This window comes from Rattus rattus, chromosome 17 (genome assembly GCF_011064425.1).
Source record: "Rattus rattus isolate New Zealand chromosome 17, Rrattus_CSIRO_v1, whole genome shotgun sequence".
NCBI lineage: Eukaryota > Metazoa > Chordata > Mammalia > Rodentia > Muridae > Rattus > Rattus rattus.
The window spans coordinates 30,967,881-30,994,910 of NC_046170.1; the positions used below are offsets into that span (position 1 = coordinate 30,967,881).

A 27,030-nucleotide genomic window follows, 5' to 3' on the forward strand; every position below is an offset into this window, starting at 1 on the left:
TTGGGGTTACACATTACAGATTCTTTATTTTGTTGACATTAAAACAGTGAAATGCAGCACAGCAGATATTCGGAAATCCCAATGTCCCGTGACAAGATATAAAAACAGATCCTGCTGGTGCCTGGGTGTAGGGATGAAGTTTCTTGCAAGTAGGGGTAAGGCTGTCTTTGGAGAATCAGTCTATAATGGGAATCTGCTTCCAAAACACAGATTTGGGTTTCTAGTACAGCTCAGTAGTAGAGCAAAAAACTTAACCAGGTTGAGGTCCTGGCACTCTCCTACCCGAATCCAAATTGCAGAAATGCAGAAGCTGTCAAGGCCTGGTATTTAGGTTAGCTTCTGTGGTAGCCAATCCCCCCAGTCGGCCTTAGTTAAATGTCCTTCAACCCAAGTCAAATCCTAAGCCTGCTCCAGATCAACCTGACACCCACAGCTCTTTCTGTGGCCACCTGAAGAAGTTAGGTGAATTCTATTTACCCTTAACCATCAATATATCAAAAGCATCTGGGGGGAAGAGAGGGAGAAAAGGTGACTTTTCTCCAAACTGTGGAAGCTGACATCTTTTGCCTTTTTTTTTTTTTTTTTTTTGAGACAGGGTTTCTCCGTGTTATAGCTTTTGGCTGTCCAAAACTCACCTTGTAGTGAGGGTGGCCTTGAACTCACAGGGGATCCATCTGTTTCTGCCTTCAGAGTGCTAGGGCAAAAGGCACTCACCACCTCAACTGGCTGGAAGCTGACATTTTAAAAGCTTTAAGTTTTAAAAACAAAACAAACTACACATCTTCAAGTAGAAGGTTTCATTAAGCAGACACAGCCACAACTTGGAACCCTGGGAAAATTAACAATTTTCCCTTAACAATCCCTTGTTGGCAATAAAGATCACCAAAACAGCTCAGGAGTTTGACAGGCATGAAAGAATTTTTATTAAAAAAGATAGTGCTTCATCAAGGAACATCTGAGAAAAATCAGACAGGTTGGCCACACCTTGAGACAAGGTGTTGTAGGGCAGCGGCTCAGTGGGGTAGCCTAAGGCCAAGTAGACAAACCTGGGCAAACCTCTAGATGCTGGACTGTGCAGGACCACCATGACGGAAGTTTCTAAGAGTCTTCCTTCCTGCCTCCCACAGATCTTTAGCCACTGTTACCTTCCTGAGAATAACCACTTCATTAACAACCTTTTCAGAAAAAAGGGGGGTGGGGGGAAGCCTTTACTTGGGAACTATATATCCTTAGGCACTGACTTTAGGGGGAGTAAAAACCCCCCAGCATCCCAAGCTAACCAGAAAAATCCCAACCACCCAGTCCCTTTCCTTACCTCCCACAATGCAACGGGGCTTGATATGGTTTTGCATATGGCGGCTCATCAGCCACCTCCACCACCGGCCTTGCCAACATTCGAGTCGGCCTGGATGCCTGGGATGGAACTTGTTGCCACAAAGCACACCACACAGAAGTACCAGACATTGGGGGCAGCGAGCAGTGCAGGGGTCTGGGCGAAATAGTCACTAAAAGGTTATAAGCATTCAGACTTGGAAATAGGTCAAATCCTACACAGGATATGAACAGTGCCCTTTGTGCTTAATGGAAGACTCGCCCGCATATCTTTTGCATCCAAGAAGCAAGGCAGGCCTGTAGTGTGCTGCTTTTAAGCCAATTAGCCTAACTGACACGACAATTTAGGTTGGCTATTACAACCCCCAAATGCTTGGTGTGCACTCATATCCTAAACAGTAGTTGAGAGGACTGTAAGATCCTATAGAAGTTAAGTAAAAAATTTCCAGGCAAGATTCACAAAGGTACTCATTTGGTGTAAACCGCACACAATCACACTAATCCAATGAACCATGATCCAGAAGTTCCAGCTCCAGCATGTAGACAGCGATCTTGTTTGGAGTCACGAGGTGCTACAGACTATGCCACATTAACTAGCGGCGTGCCTAGCGGTCTCACGGCCACGCTCACTCCCATTTATAAATGTGGACAATCTTCTCGGTCAAGGTGGCCAAGTAGCTGTTCTGATTCGTTTCAAAAGGGCAGATGTCCAAGACAGGCTCATCAGTCTTCAGGTTCTGCAGCAATGAACCACTGCCAGCATTCCACACCTTAAAAACAAACACACAGGAATAGAGGCCAACAGTTGGTTGCCCAGGTGGGGCAGAACTGTCTCTATCCACAACACTGTACAAAGCCAGCACACCCTAGGCTGGCTGGAGAAGCAAGCCAGGGACTCATTTCTCTCATCTAAGTGCCAGAAGTCTTCTGAATATTGTCCCTTCTAGAGACAGAAGTCAACAAGGCAAGGCCACTATCTCTGTCCTTATGGAACATACATTTAAAGAAATATATTTATTTAAATTATGGTAGTCTGTGTGGGATACCCATGGAAGAATGTGGATCTCTTGGAGCTGGAATTATAGCTGCTTGTGAAGCACCCAATTCAGGTGTTGGGAATCAAACTTGGATGGATCCCCTGGAAGGTTACTCTCTCCTTACTGCTGAGCCATTGCTCCAGCTATGGAACAAATATCCTAGCAAGTGTTTTATTTTCTCAAAGTTTTATTACAAGAACGGCTGTAAAGTGTTAAGAACGGGACTGACCGACGAGGTGGCACAGTGAGAAGACACTGGCCGTGAAAGCCTACTAGATGCCCCCAGGTAAAGGTGGGAGGAGAACGGAGCCTACATACTTGTTCCCTGACCTCTAACCGTGCAGTGTAGGACGTACTCTCCATCCCCAATATCATACGCACGCCTTTAGCCCCAGCCTTCAGAGGGCAGAGATAGGCAGGTCTCATTACGAATTTGAGGCTAGCAAGATCTATATAGTGAGTATACAATGAGCCCCTATCTCAAAAATATTTCCAAACAGCAAAAAAGGGTGTGGATGAAGGAGGAGGTAAGAGGGAGAGACTGGCAGGAGCAAGGGGAAGCTGTAGTTGGGATGCAAAGTAAACAAATAGTTTTTAAAAAGAAACATCAAAATAGCATTAATAAACCACCACCAGACCCTACTTTTTTTTGAGACAAGATCTCAGTATGGAGCCCTGGATGCACTGAAATTCACTACGTAAACCAGGCTGGCTTTGAACTGAGAGATCTGTCTGCCTCTGCCTCACCTCCCAAGTGCTGGGACCACAGGTGTGTGCTGCCTTGCTAACTCAGGCCTGCATGCTAACCTGACAAGTTATATTTTACTATATACAAGTGACAGTCTTTGTGTACACATGTGTATACATTTATATGTGTGCCCCTGCATGTGCATTCGCAAGCCACGTGAGAATATCGTGTGTGTGTGTGTGTGTGTGTGTGTGTGTGTGTGTGTGTGTGTGTGTGTGTGTGTCTGTCTTCTGGACTTGCTCTGACTTACTACTTTAGACTGACGTGGTGAGCCTGTGACTGACTCCCTCATACGTGCCATACGCTTCATAAAGGCGAGTGCCTTACAACTGGGCCAGGCCCTCAAACCCCAAACTATTATAAAACATAAACTACAACAGGCTCACCAGGGCAGACTGTGACGCTTCATCTGCAGTACACACTAGGACACTGCCATCATTCTCCGGGCTCTGGAAGATGGCACTTTTGGTTAACAGTTTGCAAGTGGGTCCCCCGAGGAATGTCTGCACAGGAAGGCAGGAGCAGACCGGCTCGCCAGCGTCATCCAGTCTGTAAGACATCTCCAACAGCACAGTTCGCACGGTGTTATGGCTTTTATCTATGAGACAGAGAACCAGTGTTAGAACCTCAGATATTCACAACCTACCTGGGTAGAAAAGCCAAACACATTAAACGTCAAGATCTACAGTAAATACAGCAACGCAGCACAAATGAAATTCAGAAGCCGGGCTAAGATGAAGGGAACTACCTGCAGTCGGCTCTTCCTACTAGAGAAACAACTCTGAGAATGAACTGGTTTTGTAAAATCACTGCACCCTGAGAGAACTGGGGAATTTACCGTTCAAGTGTCTAATGGTATTTTTCCTCCTTCCACTGAGTACTCCATTAGCTATCACAGAAATAAGAGTTGTATCTGTGGTACTTCTGAGAGACAGACAAGAACAGGAAAACAAAATGGGACCCCCAAACTTTCTATGGAAGTCACAGCATGATTTGGTAAGAGCCAAAGGTCAGAAGCAGCAATTCAAACAGTTTCCCAGATAAAACAAACACGAAATGATAAGATCTGTCCACAAATGGGCACTCTGTTGGTCAATTTGACGAACAAACTTGACAAATTTTCCTGTCACAAATTTGATTACTAGAGTTGGTTCCTTATAACCCATTTTTAGTATCAACTTAAATCACTGATCTGGTTGGGACTCTCTCAGACAGTAACTGTCTAGGTAGGAATAAATTGGACTCAGACCAGGTAAGAGTCATGGTGATGTCTGCCAGTATAAACACATTTCCTGAGAGAGATACCTGTCTACAGGTCAGGACTTAAGATACGAGGCGTTTGCCAGGACAAAGACATACTTGTGAACAGTACACTATAGCCAACCATCACTAAATATTCAGAATCCCATTAGGGCAAGGCTAGTTCATGCCATTCTAAGACCTCAAGACCTAGTTAAAGGGGCAAACCTCACTGGACTGACCATCAGGAATAGAGTCTTTCCTTTAGGTGAGAACAAGACAGACCCGTAAATTAATAGCTGCTTAGAGTTCTATCCAAGGATTTGGAGGCAGTGACATTTAGCTGCCTAGATAGTTCCACAAAATCATGTTGCCTGTCCTAACTTTGTTAGACTCAAATATGAAACAACTAAAAACCTGATCTGGTGCCAGGCTGTTTCCAGCTGGGGCCTTTTCTTAGGTGAAGTGAGGGGCAGATGACTGGACTGAGGCAGAGAAATGGATTCAAGGGTGGGTTGCCTCATTCTAACACTGTTGTTAGATACCCAGGATCCTGGAGTAGTTACTTCACTTCTAGAAGCACAGGACAGGATGTTTTCAATACAGGGTAGAGAGCCAGCTCTGGGGTTCCCATTTCCGTGATACTAGGAATTGCAGCACCGCCTGTCAGCCTTAGAGAGGCTTTCCAAAGCCACCCAATGTCTTCTTCCCTGCACCTCCTCCCCTGCCCCACTCCCAGCCACCAAGAGAGCAGGCCTATAAGAACTCAGAACTCACCAGGCCTGTATGTCACAAGACAGTGTCGGGTGCTGCTCTCTGTCTGAAAGTCTACAAAGCCCCCTGGCTCCAAGGACAGCACATGAGGCTTATGACAAAAGTCTGTTTTTAGCTCCCAGAAGGAGGCATTCTCCAAGGTTCCAGCCAGCACCCCACCATAAGGAAATGCAGTCACCGCAGCTCTGGGTAAATATGACAGGGACACCAGAGGACATCTGAGGGCAAAAAAAGGGAAACCGTGACATACGTTCCAAATCCAACACTGGCTGCTCCAGACCTCATGACAAGGAGTCCTAGGCCACATTCCCAGCTCAATAGAGGTCAAAAAGAAGGGTAAGCAAACATCCTCCTGCACCCTCTAAAAAGCAATGAACCACCTCTACGAGAGAATAGAAGGAATACACGGAATACTCCGCACTTACTTTCAACGTAAGTGGGATTCAAACCCAATGTGGCCGAGGTGCACGTTTAACCTATCAAAGTGGGCCCTGCCTCAGGTTCTCCCAGCAGCATCTCGGTCCCCACCCTCTACTCCCAACTTTCAGCCCAGGGCTTCCCCTCTCCCAGGGGCTTTTCCCCATAGAACACTGACATTTTGGTCTCTCCCCTTTGTCTGTGAGCGAGCTTGCTCACTCTTTCTCTCTCTCTTTCTCCCTCCTCCCACTTCCCTGTCTTTCCCCATAGTGACTTCCCTAGTGGCTTCGTTCCTTGGTTAACAGTGAACTCTCCCAACAAATATGTCTTTATATACACGCTAACCTGGCTTGAACTGGCTCATTTCACTGAAATAACTTATCCAACAGGATATATCAGATGCTTCCAAAGAAAAATCCTGTAATAGGCTGGAGAGGTGGCTCAGTGGTTAAGGGCACTGGCTGCTCTTCCAGAGGACAGGGGTTCAATTCCCAGCACCCACATGGCGGCTCACAACTGTCTTTAACTCCATCTAGTTCCAGAAAATCCAACAACCTCACAGAGACTTACGTATGGGCAAAACACCAATGCACATAAAATTAAAAAACAAAACAAAAAAAATTAAAAAAGAAAACCCTGTAACAACAAAAGGACAGCCTAAAAGTAAACGATATTTTAACTCAGAGAAAAGATGATTTTCTTGTTTTGTTAAACAGAATTTCTCTATGTATCCTTGGCTGTTCTGGAACTATCTCTGTATTCCAGACTGGCCTCAAATTCAGAGACCTGTCTGCCTAGGATCAAAAGTATGTGCCACCACCATTGTCAGCAAAACCCCCTCCAGCCCCCCTCTTTACCCTTCAAGACAGGGCGTTCTGGGTAGCCCTACCCTGGCTATCCTGGAACCTGCTAGCCTCCAATTCAAATATCAGCTTATCTCTGCCTCCTGAGTGTTATGTGGGATTAAAGGTGTGCACCACCATGCCTGGCTTCGATTAGATTAGGTTCTAAATTTCATTCTACAAGTTTATGATCAATACTATATGCTAAGACACCTCCACAAACACCGTCCTACAGACCATGTTCCCATGAATTTGATCATGCACGGCTATCCAAGCAAAGCCTTCCCTGCGCCCTCCTCTTTCTTACTTTTTTTATGAGACGGTTTCTCTGTACAGCCCTGACTATCCTGGAACTCACAGAGATCCGCCTGCTTCCCAGTTGCTGGGAATAAAGGTGTGCACCACCATACCCAGCCTCAAACTTTATTGACTCTGAAGTGAGAAAGTGCCAGACCTTAGATTGCTGGCCGACTGTGGATACACTCTAAGGAAAGAACAAATATAGTAGCAATCTATTAAGAGCGCTGTGACCTACATAAAAATGAGATCTTCCTTGTACCTGGCTTTCTGAGGAACTAATTCCTGGACATAGGTATTTGTGTTCCGTAAGTCATAGATCAGAATTGAACCATTGGCCAGTCCAGCGTAGATGTAATTGTTCTCGTCAAGACACCAGCAACAGCTCCAGACAGGCCGTCCAGTGTTGTAAGTCAGCACCACAGTATTTGTTTCTAGGCTGTAGAGTTTTAAGAGATTTTTACCACCATATATTAAAAAATTATGTACACAACAGTGATAATTAATAATAAAACATTTCACAAAATTGTATTTATTCCTCTGTAGTTAACTGTCACACAGTGGGCAATGCAAGAAAGTGAAAACATACGGAAAACCAAAAACTCTATTTCAACCACCCAGACCTTTTGAGATGTTAGGCAAAGAACCTAGGGCTAACAGTAGGCAAGCCTTCTGTCACTGACTTACATCTCTAGCTTCTCGTAACCCTTACTGTTGTTTTGAGATAGGGCCTCACTGCATAGCCCTGGCTGGCCTAGAACTTGCTAAGCAGACCAGGCTGGCCTTGAACTCAGAGATCTTCCTGCTTTTGCTTCCCAAGTGCTTAGGTCAAAGGCATGAGCCATCATGTCTGCTGACTTTTAAACTATTTTTTAAATTCTAAAATTATTATTTTTAATAAGTAGGGTTTTTTCCTCACATGAAAGTCTGTGTACTATCTGAGTACCTTTTCTGAAGCCAGTAAGGGTTTCAGATCTCCTAGAACTGGAGTTTAGAGAGTTGAAAGCTGCCTGCCATGTATCTGCTGGGAACTGAACCCAGGTCAAAGGAAGGGTAGCCAATGTTTCTAACCACCAGGCCATCTCTCCCACCCTCTGAAGAGTAGCAAGCTTTCTACCACCGAGCCATCTCTTCAGTCTTCAGTGCCCATTCCCACCCTCATCAAAACACACACACACACAGACACACAGACACACACAGACACACACACAGACACACACATACAGACAGACAGACACACACACAGACAGACACACACAGACACAGACAGACACACACACAGACACACACAGAACACAAAGACACACAGACAGACACACAGAGAGACAGACAGACACAGAGAGACAGACAGATATACACACAGACACACACACAGAGACAGACAGACAGACACACACAGAGACAGACAGACACACACAAACGAGACAGATACACACACACACACAGACAGACACACACAGACACACACACAGACAGACAGACACACACACAGACAACCCCCACAGACACACACACACACACACACACACATACACACACACACAAAGACAACCCCCACGGACACACACACCAGACACACACAGAGACACACAGACAGACACACACACAGACACAGACAGACACACACACAGACACAGACACACACACACACAGACACACACACACACACACACAGACAGACAGACACACACAGACACAGACACACACACACACACACACAGACACACACACACACACAGAGACAAAGACAGACAGACACACAGAGACAGACAGACACACAGAGAGACAGACATACACACAGACACACACAGAGACAGACAGACACACACAGAGACAGACAGATACACACACAGACACACACACACACACAGAGTGTATGTGTATGAGAACGAGAGTGCAGATGCATACATGACACATTGTGTGTGGAGTTCTAAAGACTCTTTGGAGCAGTCGGTTCTCCCCCAGCCATGTGTTCAAGCCACCAGGTTTCTGCAGTAAGTGCTTTCGTTATGAGCTGAGTATGCTCTAGGGTTCCCCTTGCTGCTGTCTCCTCACTACCTCACTTGACTCTGTTTTTGGTTTTTTTGTTATTTTTTTGCTTGTTTTGGTTAAATCGCCCTCCCCATTCAGCATCTGTAGCATACAGAATACAATGCTATGCTGAAAATTGGGTAAGTGAACTTCTTCATGGAACCAAGAACTCAACTCAGAATCCCACTTATTAGCCATGTGGTCTACAACTGAGTTATAGATCCCTACCCTTAAAAGACTCAAGATTGTCTGTCTGTTTGTTTTTTTTTTTTTTTTTTTTTTTTTTTTTTTTTTTTTTTTTCGGAGCTGGGGACCAACCCAGGGCCTTGCGCTTCCTAGGCAAGCGCTCTACCACTGAGCTAAATCCCAGCCCCGCCTGTTTGCTTTTTTTGACACAGGGACTGTCTCTCTGTGTTGCCTTGGCTGTCTGTGAACTCACCCTACAGACCAGGCTGGCCTCGAACTCACAGAGATTCCCTGCCTCTGCCTTAAAGGCATGTGTCCCTACTGCCTAGCTCCTTTAAAGATTTCTTAGAGTGAAAAGGAGTAGGAAGGTAGCTCCAAAGGAACAGATCACACTCAGGTCTCATTTATATTACTAGTTACCCGGGGGACAGACCTGGAGTAAGCAGTCCGGAGCTGTCACTGCAATTCTATGAGGAGACAATGATTTCCCACATTACATACCAACATCTATAGAACACTGCTCTCATTCAAAGAGTGTAATATGGACTTTTAAAGTATGTAATTTTAGGGGATAGAGAGATGGGTCAGTGGTCAACAGCACCTATTTTTCTCAGAGAGGATCTGGATTCAGTTCCCAGCACTCAGATGGGGACAATCAACCACCCGGAACTCTGTTCAGTCCCTGATGCCCTCTTCTGGCCTCTGCAAGTACTGCATGCAGGTGGTGTACAGCAGACACGAGGGCAAACAAGACACACACACACAGACACGCACACACAGACACACACACAGACACACACACAGACACACACACACAGACACACACACAGACACACACAGACACACACACACAGACACAGACACGCACACACAGACACACACACACAGACACGCACATACACACCCCTCCAGTAAAACTTTTAAGTGAAATTTTAAAGAATTAGAATAGCCCAGCCTTTGATGCAGGCCCAAAATACCAGTTACTCAAAGGAATAACAATTACAAGGTCAAAGCCAGCCTAGGTAAATTACCAAGAGCCACAGAGTAAAAAATAAAATTGGCATGGAGAGAGCCATGACAGAATGCTTGTCACACACATTCCAGACCCAGGCTCAATCTGCAGTACTACAGAAACCAACGAACACGAGTCAGGCTACCTCACATTAACTCAGTGACCTCCTTTGTTACTTTTAAATTTTTCCTTTTTTGCCCAGTCTCATGCTCTTGGGTTGCTTCCTCATGATCCCCAGGTCTCTACCTTTTAGGGGCTGGAATTACAGGCACTGGCTACCACAACCCCCAAGTTTATGTCTACTTTTCTGTCTTTGTTTTTAGACAGGGTTTAATTCTGTAGTTCAAGTTGTCCTGGAATTTACTATGTAGTCCAGGCTAACTTCAAACACATGGTAATCCTCATGCCTGTCAGGACCCCAAGTCTAGGATTAGAGGTGTCAATCACCACACGGGACATATAGACTTTTATTTCATTCATTTATTTATTTAGAGATGGTCTCTCTACACAGCTCTGGTTGTCCTAGAACTCACTATAGGTCAGCCTAAAACTTGTAGGAGATCTGCCTGCCTCTCCATGCTGGGTTTAAAGTATGTGTCTGGCTGCGTATATCCATTCACAAGAAGACACTGGCTCAGATCAACAAAAGGGCACCATAACACTAAGACTAACTTGACGCACAGTGACCCAGGCCCCATCTTTCCCTCGACTCCCTTACCTGGTCAGTTTAATGGTGTTGTCAAGGGAGGCGGAGAGGAGCAAGCCTTTGGATTGATTGCTGAAAGCTAGTCCACGGATCTGCTTGCTATGCATAGGGATGTACTGACTGCTTCTCATGTTCGCAGTACTCAGCATCTTAACACCAAAGCCTACCAAAGAAGAAAGTTAAAACAGGAACACAAAGGTAAATTATGGCAAAACAGAACTGTCTTTTAAAGTAATTAGCACCTTTCAAAAGTGATTTGCTTACCTTTCCTGGAATCCAAGTCCCTAGGGAACAGCTAGTCACATAATGAAAATGAGAATTTCCCAGTTACACATTTTTTTTTTTTTTTTTTGAGAATGTTTTTCTGTGTAGCCCTGGCTGTTCTGAAATTCATTTTAGACCAGGCTGGCTTTGAACTCAGAGATCTGCCTGCCTCGAGTGCTAGAATCAGATGCATGTGCCACCATGCCAAGTACCTTAGGGTTATACTTAAAAAATTTTTAAAAAGCAAAATCCATTTTAAATATCCATCAAGAGATGGATGGACAGATTTACCAAGTATATATAATGAAATACCACCCAGTAATAAACTACCAATTTGCATAAAAATATGGATCTAAGAACAAAAAGAAGCACACACTGTATGGTGCCATTTATACAACGTTCTGGAACGTGCACAGGCGAACGGCAGGTCGGTGGCTGCCCGTGAGTGTGTAGAAGGGAAAAAGATAACGGACCTTACAAATCTATACAATTTAATTTTATGACACTTGTATTTTGGTAAAGCTATTGAGACAGGTGGGCATGGTAGGATGTAATTACACTTCTAGCATCAGTAAAGGCTTGAGGCCAGCGTGGTCTATACAGTAAGACCCAGTCTCAAGTAGACAAAATAAAGGAGGCCGTCTGGACAAATATCAAGCACATCACCTACAAAAAGAGGTTAACTCAAGATTCAAAGACAGGAGCAGTAAAGAACAGAGAAAGGGCCGGAGAAACTACCATGTCAATTCATCTTATCCAAGATTCATTCGCAGTCATGCTTTGCCACATGCGTGATGTACACTGTGGGCCACCTGGCACCCTCACGTGGCCAGACCAAGGGCACCTGTCAGCCCTCCTGGGTCTGGAGTTACAGTCTGTGACAGATGGTTGTGAGCTGTCACGTGGGTGGCTGGGAACCCGGGGCTTTTGGAAGAAGTTAGTGAACTTCACTGCTTTTAACCATCTCTCCAGCCCTAGTTGTGCCTTTATCTCTGTGTGGGTATATGCACGTGAACGTGGGCCCCCACAGAAACCAGAAGAGGGCATTAGATTCCCTGGAGCTGGAAGTGCCATTATAGGTCGTTGGGAGCCACCTAGCATGGGTGCTGAGTTTTAACTTCAAACTTCTAGAGAACCACTTTCCTGTCTGAAAGAGAAGAGCAGAAAGAGCTCAACTTATCCCTTCAGCCCCCATGAAATGACTACTGTATTCTTGACGTTCTCTTGTTTGCAACTATGAATATTAAATTGTGTTTAAATATGAGTTAACCTCCCAGGGCAGTCTCTGAAAACAGTGTGAACAAATCTGTAAGGTAAATGACACACAAGGACTATTCTCCTCCTTGGACTACTGCAGTGACAAGGGACACTTCCGTGAGCCTCCTTTCCCACGGCCACACTGTTTCTGGTATTGGTAATTTGCAAAATAAGAGCAAGATATATGGAAGAATTTTTTTCAAGTAGGGCAGTGGGCTGTGTAGCAATTAAAGAACTGCTTGTAGCTGAAAGAGACATTTCTATATGTTTGAAAGAGGGTCTCGCCATGCAGAGCACAGTGGCCTACCTTCTGCCTCCGTCTCCTCAATGTTGCTGCTACAGGCGTGTGACAGCAGACCCTGCTATTAAACATATGGTCTTTTGTTTTGAGACAGGGTCTCCTTATGTAGCCCAACTTCCCTGGAACTTGCTACACAGAACAGGCTGGCACCTTAGAGATCTGTCTACGCCTGCGTGTTAGGTGCTGGGATTAAAGGCATGAGCCACCACGCCAAGCTATGAAAGGCACCTCTGTAGCATATGAAGTACTTGCACTGAATTAACAGACAGACGGGCAGACAGACAGACAAAAGTGAGTTGATTGCCTGTTACCACTCCTTAACCACCACCAAGCCCAAGATTCTTCAAAAAGGGAAGGGAATTAAGATGTATTTAACGATGAACTCAAAGTTCTGAGCTGTTTACCTGGAAGGAAGGAAGCCTGAGGAGAGGGCTGGGATGCCACCAAGCAGCTCAGACCATCGCAATACGCCATGATTCGGCAGTTTCCCGTCTGAGATACTGTGAAGGTCTTCTCTGAGCTGTATTTGCGCTGGCTCTGGCTGGAGGGCAGGCAGCTCCCACAAAGTGCTTGGGAGCCACTGCACTGCTGTCCCGCTGGGCCCTGATGCCGCACCATAAGCTTCTCCAAGTCCTACAGTGTAACAGACGATGTAAGCGAACCCCCTCCTTTGGTTTTCTTTCTTCTTCTTTTTCTGGTTTGATTTTTTTGCTTGTTTTTTTTTGTTTTCCAAGACAGGGTTTCTCTGTGGAGCCCTGAGTCCTGGAATTCACTCCACAGACCAAGCTGGCCTCAAACTCACAGAGATCTGCCTACTTCTGCCTCCCGAGTGCCAGGATTAAAGAGGTGTATGCCACCACTGCCCAGCAAGAATGATTTCTTGCCAATCATGAAAATGTTACCGTGAATCCTAACTGAATTTCTGAGTATTTCACCAGGTAACTGAACTAAGGACTGCAGAGAGATTTATTAAAATATTAGGGTAAAGAAATCTTTAATGGTTGTCATGTGTCTGAAGCCCTCACAGAATTTATATGGGTTTTGGACTAATGTCCTATCATTGAGATAAACATAAGTAATATTTAGATTCCTCTTAAGGTGCCCTTTAAAAAAAATATTTATTTTTATTTATCTGACTACACTGTTGCTATCTTCAGACACACCAGAAGAGGGCATCAGACCCCATTACAGATGGTTGTGAGCCATGATGTGGCTGCTGGGATTTGAACTCAGGACCTCTGGAAGAGCAGTCAGTGCTCTTAACCACTGAGCCATCTCTCCAGCCTAGTGCCCCTCTTTTTAATTTTGATCCTAGAAATCTTTTGAATTAGGAAAGACAAACTCACCTGGACACGGCTATTGAGTTTTGTGCATTTGTCCATAAGGACCTGAAGCTGGAGCCGGCACTGGGCGGATTCCAGCTCGGCCTGCTTCCGGAGCGCCTGCTCACTCAGTAGGTCACTAGGGAGAAGCCGAGGGAGGAGGATCAGAAAAGCTAGAGGACTCACAGCAAGCTGACAGTCGGGTCCTGTGTAACACACATCTAGACTGTGAGCGCGTCATGGCAGTTTAATAACGCACAACACAAGCTGTCCATTAATTAGCGTGTGGGGCTGACCAGCCAGCTCGCTGGGGCTCGGTGTGTAAGTCAGAGATATGACTCCTACTGTAAGTGGAGACTAAAAACAGCATAGGAAAGTGAGTGAACCAATTCACTGCTTGAGCTAAGGCAAATTATAACAGATTAAACTTAAATATTAAAAGACCAGGATTATCTACCGGAGTAAAAGAAAATAAACTGTTGTTGGTTATCACAAAGTCTGCAAACTAAACGATCAAATTATCAGAACCAACAAGGCTAAAGCTTTAAAAGACAAGGAAGTTTACATCTACACTAAGCAAATGCTAACAAAAGGCCAATTAGAATAAACACAAAATGCATGAATAGGTATAAAAAAAACATTACACAACCATAAATTTGCATATACTTAAAGATATTTTAAAATAGGGAGCACAAAAACAAGAACAAAATCCCACTTGACTGAAACAGCAGAGAAAACGATATGAAATGACAAGTCGGCCCTTATTTATTTATGAGAAATTCAAATGAGCCAGAATATGGTGGCACATGCCTGTAATACTACCAAGGAGAGCTGAGGCAGGTGGACCACTAAAGCTCAGAAATGAAGTCATTCCTGGGCAAGAGAGACTTTAGTTCAAAGCAAAGACAACAAAGAACGCTGTAGAAGAGGCCTGCAGAGATGGTTCTCCCACAGGACCAGGGTTCCCAGGACCCGCATGGCAGCTCACACTTGTCCGGAACTCCAGTTCCGGGGGATCTGGTGCCCTCTCCTGTCCTCTGAGAACACCAGGCATTCACTGGTGCACATCTATTCATGCTGACCAAACATCCATCCCACGTATATTAAATAGAAACAGAGGAAAACAGAGGCAGGCTATGGAGCAAAAGCCTCGCTCGAGGTAAGACATAGGCAGCAAGGAAAACTTGGTGCAGAAAGAGCACGGTATCTAATAAATCACACTACAGCAGATGGTAATCCAGGAAATTAGACCTCAGAGTTAAAACTGAGAAATAAAAATCTCAGAGATCGGGGTTGGGGATTTAGTTCAGTGGTAGAGCGCTCGCCTAGCAAGCACAAGGCCCTGGGTTCGGTCCCCAGCTCCAAAAAAAAGAAAAGGAAAAAAAAAAAAACTCAGAGATTGGGCTGGAGAGATGGCTCAGCGGCTAAAAGCACTGACTGCTCCCAAGTTCAATTCCCAGCAATCACATGGTGGCTCACAAGCAAGTGTAAGGGGATCTGATGACCTCTTCTGGTGTGGCTGAAGAGAGTTACAGTGTACTTACATAAAATAAATAAATCCCCACCCCCACCCCCCGGAGCTAGGGACAGAACCCAGGGCCTTGTGCTTGCTAGGCAAGCGCTCTACCACTGAGCTAAATCCCCAACCAAAATAAATAAATCTTAAAAAAAATTTTCAGAGATCACTAGAAGCTACATCTTGGTCTTAAAATTGGAGACAGCAGGACCAAGAGGTTGATGCATCTGCATGGAAACAAACTCAGGCTATTCAGGAGGCTGAAGCATGTGGGCCACCAATGAGTGGCTTGTTTAGTCTACACAGTGAGTTCAAGACCAGCCTAGACAACTTAGAGACCATCTCAAACAACAACCAAATACCCTCACAATACTTAAAAAAAAAAAGCAGACTTTTTGCAGGTTGCTCAAGTCGCTGTCCAAGAGAACTCCCGGACTCTAGTTAGTGATCTAACCACCTTCAGAGCCTGGGACTTCAGGGAGGCACGTTTGTTGCTTAGGATTAACTTTTTAGAAAGGCCTAAAACAAAAATGGCAAACTGTTAGGATTCAATACAAGTCGAGTACGGGGTAGGTCCCAGGACAGCCAGGGAGGGCTACACAGAGAAAAACCCGACTTACAAAAATGCAGTCACAATGTTTTTATTGACGTGTGCATTTTAACCATTTTTGCAGCGTCTAACACTATGCTACACCGATGTCAGTTTACTCAGTTAATCCACTTGAGCTAGATTATTAACAATGTAACTCATGCTCATTAAGTAAACCTTTGCAAACATTCTTTTCAAAACAACTACTTTCTGGGAATAGGATAACTATACATTTGCGCTCGAGATCTATAAATTAACCTTTCTCGTTGCAGTGACCAAATACTCAACAAGAAACACCTTGAGGAATTTGTTTTAGCTCACAGCATGAAGTGACACGAGGGAAGGCATGGCAACAGGTGGCTCCATGACAGCTCACTTGACATTTTTGCCAACAGGAAGTCGAGGGGTCAGGCTAGAATTTGAGTAGGTTAACGCCTAAGGCCCAGTGAATCATTTCCTGCAGCTAATCCTGGCCTCTTAAAAGGTTTCACAGCCTCTCAAATGGCACCACCAGCTCTAAGTATTTAAATATTTACATTCAAACTTTACCAGTAAAATGTGAACATATCCGCAACGTTCTCAATGGTGGGTATTTTAAACTTGAGTCTTCCTTTAGAGAGACAGGGTCTCCGTGGCACAGACAGTGTGGAACTTGCTAGGTACTTTTCTTTTCTTTTGTTCTTGTCATAGATGCATCCCAGGGCTGTGTGCATGCTAATCAAGGACTCTTACCACTGAGCTAGGTCTCTAGTCTCAGGCTCAAACTTGTGATTCACCTGCTTCTATCTCCCAGGAACACGTCACCATTGGGGGGAAAAACACATACATGTGGAAATCATCGGGTAACTTTACCAGTGGGAAAATCGTACTGTTCAATCATAGGGTAACTTTACCAGTGGGTTCTCTCCTTCTACCAGGGGTTCTAGCAATTAAATTCAGGTCAGTAGGCTTGTACTGCAAGGGCTTGCGTCCAGAGCCATCTCACTGGCCAATGTGATGCCATCTTTAACGTTTTTAAATCATCTTTTTCTTAGTTTGGCTTTCTCTTTCTTAAAGATAGATAGATAGATAGATAGATAGATAGATAGATAGATAGATAGATAGATAGATAGATAGATAGACAGACAGACAGATTTATTTATTGTATGTGAGTACACTGTAGCTGTCTTCAGACACACCAGAAGAGGGCATCAGATCCCATTACAGATGGTTATGAGTCACCATGTGGTTATGTGGTTGCTGGGAATTGAACTCAGGACCTCTGGAAGAGCAATCAGTGCTCTTAACCACTGAGCCAGCCATCTGTCCAGTCCAGTGTGTGTTCTCGTTCTTCGTTCTCCCCGCCCCCCTCCTGGTGTGTTCTCTCTCTCTCTCTCTCTCTCTCTCTCTCTCTCTCTCTCTCTTCCTTCGTTTGGGAAGACAGGGTTTTTCATTATAGCCCCAGCTGTCCCCTTGCTCTGCTGACCAGGCTGGCCTTGAACTTAAGATTATCTACCTGCCTCTGGCTCCTGAGTGCTGGATTAAAGGTGTGCACCACCAATTGCTGGCTATTAGCAACTATTCAGTGCCTACGATGCATTTTTTTTTTTCATGTGCAAACTTCACGTAACAAATCTTCTGAAAGAAAGCTAGTTTAAGGGTAAGAGTGACACGTAATCAAAAAGAGAAACACCGAGAAACGTGCCAAGCCGGACATGGTGATGAGCACTGGTAATTCTAGCCCTGGGGAGACTAAGGCAAGAACATTGGCAGTTCCAGGTCAACCTGGGCTAAGACTATCTCAAAATACACATAAAACATGACATATCTTGACATTCTTTTTTCTTTGAACTTCAGTCTCATGTATCCTAGGCTGACCTTGAACTCTTGATCCTATTGCCTTCTCTTCCCTAATACAATTGATGAGTCAAACACACCGCCTTACCAAGATTATGTCGTTGTGGGGCCCGAACCTAGGGCTCCTTAAACGCCAGGCAGACCCGAGGTGCATGCTCAGCTTAGCTTATATTGAAACGGGATTTTTGGGGTTGGAGATTTAGCTCAGTGGTAGAGCGCTTGCCTAGCAACTGCAAGGCCCTGGGTTCGGTCCCCAGCTCCGAAAGAAAGAAAGAAAGAAAGAAAGAAAGAAAGAAAGAAAGAAAGAAAGAAAGAAAGAAGGAAGGAAGGAAGGAAGGAAGGAAGGAAGGAAGGAAGGAAGACTAAGAAATGGGATTTTTTTTTTTTTTTAGAGATTCGCTTATTTTCCTTAGATGGATCTGAGTGTTTGCCTAAATGAGTCTACAAGCCCGTTGCTGAGTTGTCCGTTTTGCTAGTGCTCTCAACCACGGTCAGGAATGGGGACCAGCCTGTATCGTATAGGCCGGCCCTCAACAGCTAGACTGAAGCAATTCTCTTCCTGAGTTTATCCCCGAGTGGTACCATCACAATACAAACGACCACACCAGGTCAGCATTCAGACTTTTACTCCTCAGTGCTGAGAGAACCCCAAGGTCTGGCACAGTGAAGCAAGTGCTCGACTGCCAAGCTGCTGAATTTCCCAGCCCCAGCCTCACATTTTAATTTTATTTTTAGAAACAGGGTCTATGTAGCCATGACTATCCTAGAACTCTATATAGACCAGGCTGGCCTCAAACCCACAGAGATCTGCCTGCCTCTGCCTCCCAACTGCTGGGATTAAAGGCGTGTTCCACCACTGCCTGGCTCTGGCCTCACATGTTTAATGTTGTCTACGCAACAAATCATGCAGGTGATTATATGAGTAACTGTCTGAGACTATGACATCATTGCTTCTCACAGATCCCAGGTCAGAAGTAAAACCCCAGAGTCGTAACAAAAGTAGACTGAGAATTTCCTTCTCAGATGTGCTTAAAAAGAAGCAAAAAGAGCTGGGCAGTGGTGGTTTACATCTGTAATACCAGCATTCAGGAGGTGGAGGCGGAGGCGGAGGCAGAGGCAGAGGGCAGAGGCAGAGGCAGAGGCAGAGGCAGGCAGATCTCTGATTTCAAGAACAGCCAGGGCCACACAGTGAAACCCTGCCTTGAAAAACAAAACAAAGCAAAACAACCAGAAAAGCAGCAGATAGACTCCAGCTAGGCAGTTTTTCATCTGTTTTAAAAACGTTCCGCTTTCTCCTTCCACCATACAGGTCCTGGGTATACGATCTGCTCTGCAGGGCTTGGGGGTGAGCGACTGCCCTTGTCCTCTGAGCTGTGTTGCCAACCCTCACTCACCTCTTCATGCGCTCCTGTTCAGTAGTGTCCAAAGCTCTCAGGGACCGGGCATAAAGGACAACGATGTCACTGTGTTTGGCTTTCTTGTTGCACTAAGGAGTCCAATGAGACACAATCAATATGGTTCTAGGAATTCTGACTTCATACACAAGTCCTGTTTTATGACCCCTTACCTGAGGACATTTTCGTGTTTGTCCTTTGAGCCATTTAGAAATGCATCTATATCCAAAGAGGTGCCCACAGCGTAAAGCTGAGAGCCGGTGGTCCCCAGCACTGGTCCACTGTTCCAAACAGATCGTGCAAGTTTCCCCTTCCTCATCTTCCACAGAGGGTAGAATGCTGGGCTTCTGGGGAGACTGCTGGATGAAAGTCGAAATGAGTTCAACTAAGTACAAGAACAGTCTCGTGTGCAAACTACAACTAAAACTGCACCGAAATTATATAAACCTAATGAAAAGCTGCAAAGAATGCATGACAGCTACCAGATACATGTCATTCTCATAAAATACAATCTGATAAAATATACGTCGTATACCGCATGTAACATCTACTTCTGGGGGGTGGAGGGGAGGTGGAACCTTAGACACTCTAAGCACCATTCTACCACCAAGCTACAAGCCAGCAATAAAGGGCCTAAATACAGAATCATTCACTCATTCATTTCATGCGAGGTTAAAAAGACAACTTTCCGGGGTTGGTTTTGTTTACCAAGTGGGTCTCTGAGAGTGCCTTTACCAGGAGAACCTACCTCTCTGATCTACTAGTTTTGATCTTACAAAATTCTTGGATTCTCTTTCTGTTCCAAAGCTATAGAAAGTGAAGCAAAAACACCCTGGTAACTACCATGACAACCAACGAGAGGTAGTAGGTGGGCTCTTTTTACTTTTTGGAGACAGGGTCTTGCTATACAGCCTAGACTAGCACTGAACCACCGCGCCCCACCTCAAATTTATGGCCTCTTTCCCTCTAATTGCTATTAAGTATATGCATGAATTTATATATGTGTATGTGCATATTTATGTATATAAACCACACATACAGAATATAAACATGACCTGCTCAGTTCACATAATGCTATCTGAATGTGTGTTTTTAGCGCTGATTGTCTGGTACTGGATAACCAATTGGTGCGCTCTTCCTAGGAAGGACTCTCTCCTGTGTGCACATGTATATGTGGGGTGTATATATATATGTGTGTGTATGTGTGTGTGTCTACTGATTTATTATCTTATATTCAAGGTGTTTTGCCTGCTTGTATGTCTGTGTGAAGGTATCAGATCCCCTGGAACTGGAGTTACAGACAGCTGTGAGCTGCCAGGTGGGTGCTGGGAAATGAACCCAGGTCTTCTGGAAGGGCAGTCAGTGCTCTTAACACTGAGCCATCTCTCCAGCCCACTTACTGTTCTCTGTCTAGGGTCGAAGCCTCATTCATTAGCATTATAGATACTACTTGCAACTAAAGAAACTACTTTTTGTTTTTCTTTTTTTCTTTTTTCTTTTTTTCTTCCGGAGCTGGGGACCGAACCCAGGGCCTTGTGCTTGCTAGGCAAACGCTCTACCACTAAAGCTAAATCCCCAACCCAAGAAACTACTTTTTAGTTATTAGACTGGCATGAATTGCTACCTGGTGATACCAAGCACTGCTGGGAGGTGTGTTTATTAGCCCCAGATGTATCAGCATTTGGGAGGCTGAGCTAGGAGCATTGCTACAAATTCAAAGACACCCTGAGCTACTTCCTGAACCAGCCAGGAATCACTAGGGGAACCTTGTCTCAACTGGGAAAGAAAATCAGGCACACTAATAGCTTCTGTAATTGGTTGCATAGATTTCCAAAGGCTCGTTGGTCACGTCTGTTAAAAACAAATCATCTTTCCCTTTATATAGCAACCTCTGCTAGAAATAAGTCTCATGACTATACTATCAACAATCTGCTAAGATAACTATACAAAGTCTTGACTTCTATCAGGAAAATTTTAAAAAGGGGTGGGGTTGGAGGGACCCAACAGGGAGTTGACTAAACTGTGTCCTGTGACGGGAAATATACAGGCAGTAAAGCAAGGTCTGTGTGGGCCACCTAGCAACAGTCTGAAAGAAACAAAACGGTGCAAGGCTGGGTGGTGCATGCCTTTAATGCCAGCACTTGGGAGGCAGAGGCAGGAAGACTTCTGTAAGTTCCAGACCAGCCCTGGTCTATACGATGAGATCCAGGTAAAGCCAGGACCTCATAGTGATACCGGGGCCCCAACAAATTTTTTAATCACACTGCAATCACATTCTGATTGAACATTTATAAATCTCACTTATCTCTCACTTTAATGGTATCTAACACCTTGTTAGGCTATTCCTAAATATCCCTACCATGTTAAAACACTAGAGGAAGCAGTCATGGCCGGGTGGTGGCAGCCTTTAATCCCAGCACTTGAGAGGCAAAGGCAGGCTGGTTTCTGAGTTTGAAGCCAGCCCAGTCTACACAGTGAATCAGGACAGCAGGGGAGCAGTCCATGGCGAAACTGACACCGCATCTGAACCTCTCACCCACAAAGCAGCCCGACCTAACCTGAAGCCTCACATAAAATGGAAATCGTAGCTTACATTTAAAAGGACGCTCCGATTGGACGTAGTAGGCCAAGGACAGAGAATCCTGAGTTAAAAGCCAAACTAACTTCAGGTCAGACCTTTTATCAAGACGACACTGGCTTTAAGTTACCTTTTTAGGGGATGCGTCACCTCCTGTGGCAGATGCAGCTTCTTGGTCTGTTGAGATAACTCCTTGTTCTATCAAGTTGTATCCAGAAACGGGAGCAGGGACAATGTATAAAAGACACAAGTTAGCTATGAGACTAGCAGGAGAGAGCCTCGCTGCAGCTACCCATCTGGATTTATAGTATTTACAGTATTCTTGAAAAGAGGATGCCAGGTCCACCCACTTCATGTCGGTTATTTTTTACTGTCTACTTATTTTGGATGTTCCGTAAGTAGACAAAACCCACGAGTATCCAGCCCTCGATAAAAAAGCAGCTCAGGTGTCTGAGCGAGGTGGCACAGTGGTTCACAGCCATCCTAACTTCCGCTCCAGGGAACACGATACCCACTTGGGAAGCAGGCATACATGTAGTATACCCATATATCGATAACACATTTATACACATAAAATTAATCTAAAAAATATAAACCACTCACAAAGTCTAACCCCTGCCCCACTATTCTGTGTATATTCAGATACCAGGCGAGCCTTAAAGTGTGAATACAGTTGTAAAATTCTTCATACCACTAAGGACTTCTTTCCCCTAACATAAACACTGTATCATTCACGCACCTTGAAAAGTTAATAGTAATTCGTTAATATCATCCAGTAATAGGTAAGCTAGTTTATATTATAGTTGTTCTGTATAGCAGAACGTCCTTTTCACCGTAGTTTTTTGTACATTCTTCCTAACTCACTTTCTTTCCCTCTTTGCTATCGGTGTAGAGAGAGCCTTGCCATATACTTGCTACGCCGTCCTCCATCTTTGATTTGGCTGAGGATTTACCCATTGTAGCGCTTGGCTTTTACATTAGTTTGGCCTAGTGTGACACCGGGAGCAGCACAGCCACCATCACTGATTAGCTCAACAGTTCTGGGAGCCGAGCGGAGCGGAGCGGCAAACATTCTGAATGCCCCCGCTTTAGGAAAGCAAGCAGGTTCACACTTGAATCTGAGGCCAGCCTTGTCGACGTGAGAAATACCTCATCTACAGACAAAACAAGACATTCTTCTTACTTCAGGAAGATTCCGTGTGTTCACTCCCTCTCACTTCCATATGGACTTGCAGGCCTACCTGACCTCTAAACACTCCCTTCTGGACACTTCATATGAGGAGACTCACAGAAACTATCTCTGCTGTGTGCTGTTCTGTTTTTTTTTTTTTTTCCAGAGTTGGGGACTGAACCCAGGGCCTTGCGCTTGCTAAGCAAGCGCTCTACCACTGAGCTAAATCCCCAACCCCGCGCTGTTCTGTTTTTAAGACACTGACATTTTTTTTTTTTTTTCTTTTTTTTGGAGCTGGGGACCGAACCCAGGGCCTTGCGCTCGCTAGGCAGGCGCTCTACCGCTGAGCTAAATCCCCAACCCCGACACTGACATTTTTATGTTTTTCTGTTTCTAGATACCAAAGTTTTCCTTACTCTCAAGCCTTCATTACCCACGCTCTGTTCTAACAGCAGAATGGCTTCGTCCTCTTTGGTAAGCCTTTGTGTGCATTCGCAGGAGTCAGCTCAGCTTGGGCACTGCTCCCAAGAAGTCATCCACCTCCTTGTTTCTTCTATCTTCTTCTCTAACTAGGAAACTGGCCTTGGACTTGTGCGCTTCCTGCCCATCCCCCTCAGCATGACCACTGGCACGTGTCAACCATAACCAGACCATTCTAAATACTAATCCCATTCACTTGTCAATTATTCTCTTTCCTAGTATAAAGAATGAATCGTGCTCACTTCGGCAGCACATATACTAAAATTGGAACAATACAGAGATTAGCATGGCCCCTGAGCAAGGATGACACGAAAATTTGTGAAACGTTCCATATTAAAAAAAAAAGGGGCTGGAGAGATGGCTCAGCGGTTAAGAGCACCCGACTGCTCTTCCAGAGGTTATGAGTTCAATTCCCAGCAACCACATGGTGGCTCACAACCATCTGTAAAGAGATCCGATGCCCTCTTCTGGTATGTCTGAGGACAGCTATAGTGTGTACTTATATATAATAAATAAATAAATCAAAAAAAAAAAAAAAAAAAAAAAAAAAGAGGGCTGGAGAGATGGCTCAGCGGTTAAGAGCACTGACTGCTCTTCCAGAGGTCCTGAGTTCAATTCCCAGCAACCACATGGTGGTTCACAACCATCTGTAATGGGATCCGATGCCCTCTTCTGGTGTGTCTAAAGACAGTGACAGTGTACTCACATACATAAAATAAATAAATCTTTAAAAAAAAAAAGAAAAAAGAATCCAACCAATTTCAATGTTAGTTCACTCCCAAGTTATAACCACAATATTCAAATCATTAAAAAAAAAAAGTTCTATATTTTTGGATTTGAGAACATCATGAGGAAAAAGCCTATATCTGATGAACTAATCCCCTCTTTTGATTTGTTTTGTTTTGTTTCAAGACAAGATCTTGGGGTTGGGGATTTAGCTCAGTGGTAGAGCGCTTGCCTAGCAAGCGCAAGGCCCTGGGTTGGTCCCCAGCTCCAAAAAAAAAAAAAAAGGACAAGATCTTACTATACAGCCCTGGCTCTCCTGGAACTCACTCTGTAGACCAGGAAAGCCCTTGAAGTCAGAGATTGCCTCCCTCTGCATCCCAAGCACTGGGATTAAAGGTATGCTTTAATCCTAACAGTTTTAGAAACCTCATACGGTCTTGCAAAAATGTATCTGCTTACCTCCATCTCCAAAGGGCTAGGATTAAAGGCAAGCGACACTAGGCTCAGCTTAAATATATAAATATATAATTTCATTTGCAGTCATAAAATGGTGATTTTTTTTCTACTTAGAAACAAAATCAGGATCTGGAGAAACACGACTCAGCAGTTAAAAGCACATGCTGCTCTCGCAGAGGACCAGGGTTCAGTTCCCAGCAGTCACATGGTGACTCGCAACCATCTATATAACACTAGTTCCTGAGAATCCAATGCCTTCTTCCGACTTCCCTGGCTTCAGGCATGTACACAGTACACATACAGGCAAAACATTACAAACATAAAATAATAAAAATTTTAAAAAATCTAAAAATATTTCCTAAAGTAAAAAGATACGGAAAGGGGTTGGGGATTTAGCTCAGTGGTAGAGCACTTGCCTAGCAAGTACAAGGCCCTGGGTTCGGTCCCCAGCTCTGAAAAAAAAAAAGGTACTGAAAGAATATAATCTATGTATCAGTGGGTTTTAAATTTAATCAGGACATCTACTTTAGGGGTCTCTATGCACCAACTGCAAAATAAAATCCTGCTACATAATATCTAACACTACTAAGACTAGAAAGTCACAGCTCAAGATGGCTGAATATATCACGTTTTTCTTTTGAGACAGTCTCACTATATAGCCCAAGCTGACCCTGCACTCACATCCCCTCCAAACAATGGTATTATAGACATTTGTGTGCCAACAACATAGGCACACAAAACTTTAATATATACAAGTACTCTCTGAAATGAACTAAGTGACTCAGACAAGGCTGACTCTCTTTTGGGTCCAGACACTTTCCAGCCTTCTAGCCACACGTCCACCTTTGGCAACACTTGTGGGACTGTCCATTATCCTGATCATGGTCCAGAAGTCTTAACTACAATAATTAAATGCTTGTGCAGGCTAAAACATAAAACTAAAACAACCAGAGGAAGCATACATCAATAACTGTCATGCTGTGTCTGGAAAACACTGCAAAATTCTGCAAAACGCAGATGTTACAAGCCTACTCTGACCCCCGCTGACTTGTTGGAACACAAATCACAAAAAAGCTATGAGTCAGATCCAAGTCTTTTAGCATCGCCATAGCCAGTGAGGTTATCTGTGCTTTCTGGATTTTAGTTTGTCGATGGAAATATGGAAGAACAGACCTGGGACAGCAGCCTCAGGCTCTTCCGCCCGGGGAGCGGCCTCTTCATTCTCTGCAGAGCTGTCGCTGTCGGAATCGGTTCCCGAGGGTGGGGTCCTGGCCTCTGAACCATGAGCAGAGGCTACTGGGTAAGGCTGAGACCTGCTCACCTGAAAGAAGGTTCTCAACCTGTATGCATATAGTAAAGACAAAAGAATTACGGCACAATGGACCATCCACACAAGAATACTCTGTGATCGTGTCAAAGAGATTCCTAGTTACCTCAGTCTGTCTCCAGGCTATTAAATGCTTCTTCTGCTGAGCGCTAAGCGAATACTAACAGATTATAGGACTGGAGAGATGGCTCAACAGGTAAGAGCACTTGTGCTTACAGAGGAACTGGTTTGGTTCTCAGCACCCACATGGCAACTAGTAACTCCAGTTTAAGAGCTCTGATGCCTCTCCTGGCTTTGACAGGCACCAGGAATACATGTGGGGTGTGTGTGTGTGTGTGTGTGTGTGTGTGTGTGTGTGTGTGTGTATATATATATATATATATATATATATATATATATATATATATTCAGAGGCAAACGCTTGTGTGCTTGGAAACAAATATAACTGGGCAAGAGAGAGGGCTAGAAGCTAAGAGTGCTTTATTGGTCTCATGGAGGCTCACAATCAACAATCATCTATAACTAGTTCTAGGGGATCCAATACCTCTGGTTTCCTTGGGTACCTGGACTTTCATGTACACACCTCCACATAGACACATAATTTAAGATAATAAATTACTAAAATATATATCTTTTTTTAAAAAAAGAAAAATACCAGATTAAGCAAATACTGGTTAAATATACTCCTTTTTCCATTCAATTATAGAGTCTTTTAGGGAACCAACCACCAAACAGATCACATAGAGAGGATTCTCTTAGACAGGCCTTGTTTTCCAACAGCACTGAGCTCCCCATAGTGGCTGCCCGACAGTCTGTTTTCAAGGATACAAAAGACTGGGACAAAGGATCGAGACTAGGGAACACTATAAAATGCACCAAGAACCACTTGCTGCTCTTTACTAGTCCCACCCTAGATCACTACAGGCATTCGGCTACTTCTCAGTTAGAAAACTTGATTCAGATTTTACTAACTCCTTTACTAGTACTCTAAGGAGAAATTCTCCCATAGTCCTAGTCTGATTTTTTGTTTTGTTTTCTTGGTGTAGCCCTGGAACTCGCTAAACTGGCTTTGAACTCACAGAAGGATCCTTCAGGCTTTGCCTCCCAAATGCTGGGTGGCATGTGCCACCACAGCGTAGCATAGTATAAAGTGCTAGCATGCGTAAGGTCCAGCGGTCCTGAGCTGGATCTC

At 44.4% G+C, this 27,030-nt stretch overlaps 1 protein-coding gene and 1 non-coding gene across 3 annotated transcripts in view; one reads left to right on the forward strand and one right to left on the reverse strand.

Moving 5' to 3' along the window:
* Rfwd3 (ring finger and WD repeat domain 3) overlaps positions 1–27,030 on the reverse strand; it is a 32,508-nt gene continuing 5,478 nt past the window's right edge. Inside the window, exons 3-13 of one of the 2 annotated variants that reach the window (XM_032887730.1) lie at positions 25,685–25,851; positions 21,809–21,876; positions 19,274–19,456; positions 19,101–19,192; positions 13,790–13,904; positions 12,848–13,076; positions 10,634–10,784; positions 6,949–7,125; positions 5,134–5,348; positions 3,504–3,715; positions 1–2,102 (exon numbers count right to left, since the gene is read on the reverse strand). In XM_032887730.1, coding sequence (XP_032743621.1) covers positions 1,959–2,102; positions 3,504–3,715; positions 5,134–5,348; positions 6,949–7,125; positions 10,634–10,784; positions 12,848–13,076; positions 13,790–13,904; positions 19,101–19,192; positions 19,274–19,456; positions 21,809–21,876; positions 25,685–25,851 — 1,753 coding nt within the window. In that variant the 3' untranslated portion in view covers positions 1–1,958. Of the gene's footprint in view, positions 2,103–3,503; positions 3,716–5,133; positions 5,349–6,948; positions 7,126–10,633; positions 10,785–12,847; positions 13,077–13,789; positions 13,905–19,100; positions 19,193–19,273; positions 19,460–21,808; positions 21,877–25,684; positions 25,852–27,030 lie in introns of both variants that reach the window. The other variant, XM_032887729.1, reaches the window with a different exon arrangement.
* On the forward strand, positions 23,564–23,667 carry LOC116886786. Its single transcript, XR_004386179.1, has one exon. It is a non-coding gene; the product is annotated as a U6 spliceosomal RNA (small nuclear RNA).